Source organism: Nipponia nippon, unplaced genomic scaffold (genome assembly GCF_047370975.1).
Source record: "Nipponia nippon isolate SJK-2023a ecotype South Korea unplaced genomic scaffold, ASM4737097v1 scaffold_4, whole genome shotgun sequence".
Taxonomy (NCBI): Eukaryota; Metazoa; Chordata; class Aves; order Pelecaniformes; family Threskiornithidae; genus Nipponia; species Nipponia nippon.
The window spans coordinates 36,141,974-36,149,952 of record NW_028262358.1 but is presented as its reverse complement, the minus strand read 5'-3'; the positions used below and the strand labels follow the sequence as shown (position 1 = coordinate 36,149,952).

Below are 7,979 nucleotides of genomic sequence, written 5' to 3'. Positions count from 1 at the left end.
AAGCGGGTGCCCTTCGCGCGGCCGCGCGCGCACGAAGAAGGGAGGGGGAGGATGAGGATGCGCGCGCGCAGCGGAGCCCCGCCCCTCTCTCTGCCCCCCCCGCCCCTCTCTCTGCCCCCCCCCCGCCCCGCCCCTCTCCGTGACGAGCGGCGGCTGGCTCCCCCCCCCGCCCAGTGTCAGGCCGGCCGTCGGTTCCGCATCCGGCGCGGTTGTGTCACTTCCTGCTCACGCTGGCGCTCTCCCTTTCCCCCTCTCCCCGGACCCGGATGGTGACTGGCGGCGGCGGCTCCAGGGACTGTCAGTGAGCGGCTCCCCCCGGGCCTCTTGTCCTGAGGGCGGCGGCGGCAGCGGCCGGGAAGATGGCTGCGGCGGCCTCCTGCTCTTCGGCGGCGGCGGCGGCGTCGCCGGCTGGGCCCGGGCCCGGGCCGGTGTCGGCCGGGCCGGGCTCCTGCGAGTGGCTGCTGCTGCGGGACGGCTGCCTGCGCTGCGACGCCGACGGTCTCTGCAGCCTGTGCTACCACCCGGCGCTCAACGCCATCCTGGCCGTGACCGCTCGTGGCGCCATCAAAGTCATCGACGGCACCTCGGGGGCCACGCTGCAGGCGTCGGCGCTCAACGGTGAGCGCGGGGCCTGCCGGGCCCCGCGGCCCGGGCGCGGGGGGGAACGGGCCGTGGCAGCCCCCGGGGCGGCTGCAGGGCGCGATCGCGGCGCTGCGGAGCCGCGGGGGAGGGAAACAGGTGTCGTGGCGGGCGAGGGCTTTCCGCCTGGGGAGGCCCGGGGCGGAGAGGCCGGGCTCGGTTCAGGCCCTTGGTGCCGGCGGGATCCCCTGGCTCTTCTCCCCCCCCCCCCCCCCCCCTTCTCGCTTTTCAAGCCTGAACGGTTCCTGCTCTTCGAGGCAGAGATACTCGTGTAGGCAGCACCGAGGCGTTTTTCTTCTGTGGAATGCATTGGTGTGGTTACTACAAGATTAAACGGGGATGGAAGGCTGCGATATATAGGGCAGTATTTTTTTATTTTGTTTTCTCAGGTGTTCATTTGGATGACATAACCTTCCAAAGATTAGAAGCAGCATGTTATGCAGGATAGGCATAGTTCTAGTTCTTACTGATATGTGATACTGTAGTCATTTATTTCTCGAGTCTTAATCTGGGTTTGTTAAGAAGGTTTATTTATTGAAAGTGTCATCTGTCTTGTAGCTCAGAATTATTTGAGATCAGAATCCTTTATAAAGTTATTTGATGGTACATTTTTATATATATTTGCATAGTTCTTCAGGCTGCTGAGTATCTTGACTGTCTCTGGTGCTAGTAACAGTATCCCTCCTGTTGTGTTAAGAAGGCATGATGAGGTACTGACTTTGTGGAGACTAAGACTGTAGCATCTCCATAACTATGAAGCAACTTTTCTTGTTGCCCATTAACGTTTTTACACTATTAACAAACTAGTTCTGTAGAAAAAGATCCGTATGCCATTAACAGCTTTTGTTCCTGGTTCATTAATGGTTCTTAAACTGTAGTACTTGTCAGAATATTGGGCGGGGGGTGAGGTGGGGGGTGGTGTTATTCGGTGTGCTGTGAGACCAGCCTTTGGCATAGAAAGATACATTTCTTACTAGTTGTGTGTTTCCGTGTTCAGGCTCTCCTTACAGTTGTGTGTTGCTGATAAGGTCTAGCTTTGCTGAGTGGTGGTAGTGAAGGGTTGATGTTTGCCACCTGAACATGGCATAGTAATGTCAAGAATTGTATGAAGATGCCGTGGTCTAGGTAGTATGTATGCTTTCACCTTGAAAACCAGCAACTGTGTTACAATGTCAAACTGAAGAGAAGAGGACAAAAATCAGTTATTTCCTTCCATAAGTTAAAGTCGGTACGTTGTAAAGTGTAAAGGTTAAGTGTTTGGGTCAATTAAAAAAAAGTTTTCTGGAATTATTAAGAAGCTGTCAGCTGCTTTTGTTGTAGATCACTTGTCTTGAAAATGAGGCTCTAGTGTGGTGTTTCCCGCTTCGTTCGGGATTCAGATTGCTCTGCTTCTATAATTCCCGTTCTTCTACCGTGCTGTCTCCTAAAGTGCTTTTTTTATTAATAACTTCATTTCTTACTTTTCTTCAAGCTGTTGCCAGAATTTGAGAATTGCTTTTAAGTTGTGGATGAAGAGGGCATAAATTGAGGACTTAATTTGTTATTGGTTGTCTGTATAGGAGATGTTTAATTCTCATGAACAGAAAAAGAAGTGAACTGTAAATCAAAGCCTAAGCTGCTGTTTTACACTTTGCTATGATAGAATCCTTTCAAGGGATTTGATTTAGTATTCAAACTGCTAATGGCAATTCTCCCCTAAATAGTAACTATTTGAAAATAATTTACTGCTTTGCTTCTGTTACGTACATTCAGTCATGTATACTTCCTTTAGTGTCAGTTTTCTCTGTGACAGCATGACTGTAAAAGATGGATTCTACTCCTCCTCACATGAAACAACAGAATTGCTTGCAATTTACCCAAATTCTATCTGTGCAGTATAGCTGGTGATTATGTTATTGGAAAAAAAAATGTATAACCTTAGTTTAGTTTGAAGAAACTTTAAGTGAATGTCCTTATAGATTCAGACCGGCATGCCTGTCAGAAATCTGGTTCATCTCAGCTGTTAGCATCTGTTGGGGCTGTTAGTGACTGTGTTCACTCTTATTCTCTCCTTTTTCAGCCTTTCTTTGGGAAGAGGAGGAAAAGGGAATTCAGCTGTTCTCTGATGTCTGCCTGCTTTGTACAGCATGAGCTCTTTTAATGTAGGATAGTAGTAGCTGGACGCTCAGACCTGTAGACCTACTCCGTCCGTGCTCCCTCCCCTGCCATAAATGACAGGTCAAAGGATATTGTTGCTTCAGGGACTTCTGGTGCTATAACTAAAAATAGAGTCCCTGGGAATTAAAACTGCTTCTCTTGGGAGACTGCTTGTCCTCCTTGGTAATTGGGGCTACAGGTCTTTTGCCCTGCCGAAAGATTTATGTTGGACAGAAATGCTGTTGCTCATTACCCAAGGAAAAATAAAAGATAGCAGGCAGGCCTCTCTTTCTAGAAAGCAGAGTAAGAAAAAGGATCTCCCGTCAAGGGAGGGCGGGAGAAAAGGAAACACCAGCAAGCCTCAGTATTGGTTTTATTTACAGTCGCAGTTCACTGCGGCAATACATTAAGCTTTGAGCTCATTCTCAGTGGAAAGATTGAACCTGTGGAATACTGAATCGGGTAGAGCAGTGGAGGCTGTCTTTGTTAGAATGTAAATGCAGATTGCTCTCTTTGGTGTATAAAAGAAAAAGACAAAAGATTCACAGCCAAAAAGACAGTTCAGTTATAGATCAGGTCCAAACGTTAGGATGTGGTCTCTGGTCTATGTGCTTTGGTTTCTCCTGTGAACATCATTGGTCTGATGTATGTGATGATCCAGGGATTGTTCATCTGAGCCCAAACTGTAGGAATCCAGTGAGGATTATTATTATACACTGAATCTTCATCAGCTCTATCTCTTGGAAGGGTGTGATCTTTAATCTGTTTCCTGTATGGGCTCTGTAGGCCTATTCAAGAGGGCCAGGTGATCATTTGCAACAGCCCAGAGTGTGGTAGTGAAAAAGAGTACCATTGGTAAGGGGAAAATCAGGTGATCCTTTAACATTAATCTTTGTCTTACCTGCTCACGAGGTTGTCCTTTTTATTCTGCCAAGGCTGTTGCAGGCACACCACGCATTTCAGAGAGCCAGACTGGGAGGTCAAGGACTGTTCTTTTGATTGCTGGATATTATGCATTTCTGTATGTTTGTTAGTAGTGATTAGTCAGGACTAGTTTTGAATCTGCCATGCAAGTCTATCAAGTACTTTGTTTTCCTTCTTAGGCATTTAAGTATTTGAGTGCTTTTGGTTTCAAGTTGAACATTGGTAGCCAAAGAGCGTGAATGATCAATCTCCAAATACAGCACTAAGGATGAGCCTTTTCCTCTGCCTCAAAAAAAAACCAAAACAAAAAAGCCAGACAAAAAACCCCTGAAGAATCAAAACAAACTTCCAGAATAATCTTGAGTGACTCTCTTAGTGTTTGTAGAGATGTTTGGTTTATCAGTTCCTTCTATTTACAAATAAAATAAGAAAACTGCTTGAACTGGGAGAATGCTGTAATTCCCAGAGAAGCGTGGCCGGGAACACACTAAGAAACTAAAATATGCTGTCAGATGGACAGTGACCATCTTGAATGTTTCTGTAGTTTTTTCTAGATTAATTTGACATAGCAATAGCTTCACAGCCTTGTTCGCTAAAATGCACAGTGTTTCATAGCGAAAGCCTTCCAAATTGCTATAGAGGCCCGAACAGTAATCAAAATACAGACTTTTGAATCTATAGAGGGAAGGATCTGTTCATTGTACGTATGTACCAGTTCCTGTAGGGGAAACAGGGACTCTGCATTATCACCAGAGACCCTCAACCACTGTTCCTCCAACAGAAGAATTTAGAAGGAAATAGATCCCAGCCCAGGAGGCTCACCTGTGGCAGCAAGTTCAACACCACTGTCTGTCTGTCTGTCAGTGTTCCCTTTTGGGAAGTCTTCAGTTGGATCACTTTGAATTATGGAGCCTTGGAAATCTATCTATGGGGATATCCAGTTCTGTTTCTTTTTTATTCCTTTCCGTGTGATGCAGGAAGCAAAACAAGAAGAAAAGATTCTCTTTTGCAGATTGGAAGTCATAGAAAAGTACACTTTTCATCATCTCTAGGAAGAAACTGTTGGGATACTCTGCCATCCAATTCTAGGCTTGAATTATTTGAAGACAGCAGCAGTTTCAACTGTTTGAAGCTCACTGTGGTGATACTGCTCAAGTTGTCTCCTTCATTCCTCAAAATTAGGGCAAGTTTCTTCGTCTTCTTGGCTCTTATTTTCATTTGTCCAATTATGAGACAAAAAAGTATTAATAATGAAGACTGTCGCTATTGATACAGAATTTTCTCCTTGTTTATTTTCTCATCACATGGGCAGTATTGTCAAATATCTAGTGATCTGCTACATTCCACCTTTCATTTGAGTATACTTGGATGACAATGCTAATCTGGGTAAAGTGCTTCTCAAAGAGATCATTCCGTTGATTTATGTGATCTTAAGATCATTCAGGAAGAGCCTTACGCACTTGAAAAAACAGAATAGGAGAATTGTTAGATTTGAGTTCAGTGTTTTATACCAATAAAGATTCTAGACCACTGTGTGCTCCATTTGTCTGCTAGCTTAATCAGAGTATGTCAGATATCCCCTCTTACTTGCCGTACATCTTGCCAGACTGTCAAGATGTCATTAATTAATACTTCCAGGCTCTGTGGAAGCACATCTGGATTATCTTCTGCAGAAGATAAAATAGAGTAAAAATAGAGATCTCTTCTTTTCACATGCCTTTAAAGGGGCGCTTGCATTACTATGTTTATTGCAGGGATCCAGAAGTAGCAACAGACATCAATGCAGGCATATGTTATGTTGCCAGGCAAGATAGCACAATGTTCTTCATTTTATTGACAGATCATTTATATCTGGACTGATGGATTCATGGCTATCATTGCAACAGTAGCACTGTATTATTAAAGGTTGCAGAATGATTTAATGTCAGGTAATTGGAAATTTCCTAGCCCTCTGCAAATGGACTTTGAAAAAGGTCTTCTGCAGGAAGATGCATCTTGAACTGACCTGAAGAGGAAATACCGTGCTCTGCGTCAGGGATTTGAACTTTGACTTTCTGCCCTATTCCATCTCACAGGTAGTTAAGGTATTTCTCATTGATATGAAGAATCCTCGGGAAAATACTGATTTTGAACCTCAGTGCTGATTGTGGTCCAGCTTTGGTCAGGACAGCTTTGAATATGCTTATGTGATAAACGCTTCAGCTCAGGTCCCAGTCATGTTGTATACTGTATTGTATAAAATGTAGAAGAAACTCGGCAGAAATATGTTCTGGCAGAGATAATTGATTAGTTCAAGTCCAGAACACTATGAAAGAAAGCAGGTAAATCTTTGTTGGACTCGAAGTAATGGAAACATAGAGAGGGTTTTTTGCTTTGGATTGCCCAGCCTAGTGATCTTTAGAAGTCCTGATCTTTTTACTATTCTGAACATCATGGCGATCAGTGGTTTGGAGCTAGTGTACTCTCCTCTCCTATAATTGGTCCTTTCTAGCAGCCCACCATAATGTTAGCTGCCTCAGTAGGTCCCCTTTCTGAGTCTTTAGTTATATTGTTTATAACAATGTTTTTATGGTTGTTATGCATTGGTATCCATAACTTGAGCTTAAGTGAAATGTAACATCTAGGATTTTATAAGACAGAGTGTAAGAAAAATCAGTCCTAGACTGAAGGTTCACCTTAATTGTTTCTCTCAAGCTTTTAATAACGATTATGTCTGATCTTTTGGTATGGTGTTGATCTGTTATTTCAGGTTTTCTTTCCAAGTTACTTTCAAATCAGGAAACGAAGCTGTCCATCCTTGCTGTTATGAGGATTCTTTAATTCTCCCTGAACAGTATAATGTCTTTCAAAAATGCTTCTTAGGCTGTCTTGCAGATGGAGATAAGGCTTACAAGGATGTGGACTCTTGCACAACTTTTGAGCATATCAGTCTGTCCTAGGTCATGTTATGAGATAGCTTGTTGCATGTTGTCTATTCCAGTGGCACCAGTAGCTGCCCACCATTTTTTTTTATTTTTTAAATAAAAAATTTACACGTGGATCAGTTCACTTTCCTGATGGATCTTAAGTGATGCCACAGTATTGCTTTCTGCTGTTAGAAAGCTGTCTTTAAATAGTTAATGCTCTCTTAATTGCAATGACTGCTTACAGTCATCAGATGAGTGCTTATCACCGAGTGCACGGTTCAAGAAAGAAGAGCTATTGCCCTCAGTTCTTCCATTTGTGAAGTACACGTAGGTACCAACACTTGCAGCTTGTTTTTGTTTCTGCAAAGTCAAATATTGGATTGTGTATTGGCCCAATTCCTCTGTTGCCTTGTCTTTGGGAAGAGTATCAAGATTTGCTAAGGACCCAGTGCATGCTGCTAGTCAAAAAGTAGGCAGGAAGTCTGGTTATATGCAAAATGGTTGTGTTGTGTTTTATTTTGTTTTGTTTTTAAGATTTGCATGTATGTTAGGGGAAAGAGCACTCCACAGATAAGGATGATGCACAAGAAGCGAGGCAGAAAAAACAGCTTTTGTTTTACAGCCTGTATTAAAAGTATAAAATTATGGAAATAATAACTTACCTGTCTCATAAATGTAAACACCGTTATGTTTAAAATGTTCTTGAGGTATTTGCTAGGGCTGTTCAGTGAGTATTTTACTGATAATTTTTTTAATGTGTAACTTAAGAGAGCAGGGAATTTGCTTATCAGTTAAGTAGTCTTGAAAATTAGTAGCATTAGTGAAAACACGTATTCAATCTCAAGTGCTGGTTAATGAAGGCTTGCATAGCATACAGTCTGTCGGCAGTTCTTCAGTCCCCTGCACAGTTTGTGGAGGTCGAACTGTTTGATCCACTGCACTTTCCTGACCTGACTGAGCATGAAGCAATCAGGATCTCGTCTGAGCATTTGGCAGCTGTAGGAGAAGAGTTTGATAAACTCTGTTTATTGGGCAACACGCTACAGAGACTCTATCATGAAAAACTCCTTATGGAAAGGAAGAGCTGGCAGGGTGAGGGGTGGGACTGAGAACTATGATGGAGTGGCTGGATGGCAATGGGGAAGGGGTTAGGGAAGTAGGAAGCTGGGCAGATGGCAGTGAAGACTGGGAAGACAGGGAGTGTTTTATTGGAGAGCAAGAAGGCACTGTGGTTATTGTGGAGAAATACTGTGATAGACTTAGTTGACCTGTCTTCTACAGGATCCTGGGTTCATGTTGTGATGTAAACGATGACATACAACACTGCTCAATAGACTTTTTAATAGTGGATTTTTTCTGTTCAGTTTTCTATAG

General features: G+C 43.6%; 1 protein-coding gene across 6 annotated transcripts in view; it reads left to right on the top strand.

Moving 5' to 3' along the window:
* The first annotated feature begins 238 nt into the window (after positions 1-238).
* The window catches only part of BIRC6 (baculoviral IAP repeat containing 6), a 188,946-nt gene continuing 181,205 nt past the window's right edge, over positions 239-7,979 (top strand). For 2 of the 6 annotated variants that reach the window (XM_087777216.1, XM_087777217.1), the window contains exon 1: positions 239-618. In XM_087777216.1, coding sequence (XP_087633342.1) covers positions 360-618 — 259 coding nt within the window. In that variant the 5' untranslated portion in view covers positions 239-359. The remainder of the gene's footprint in view (positions 619-7,979) is intronic. The other 4 variants (XM_087777214.1, XM_087777212.1, XM_087777211.1 and 1 more) reach the window with 2 other exon arrangements.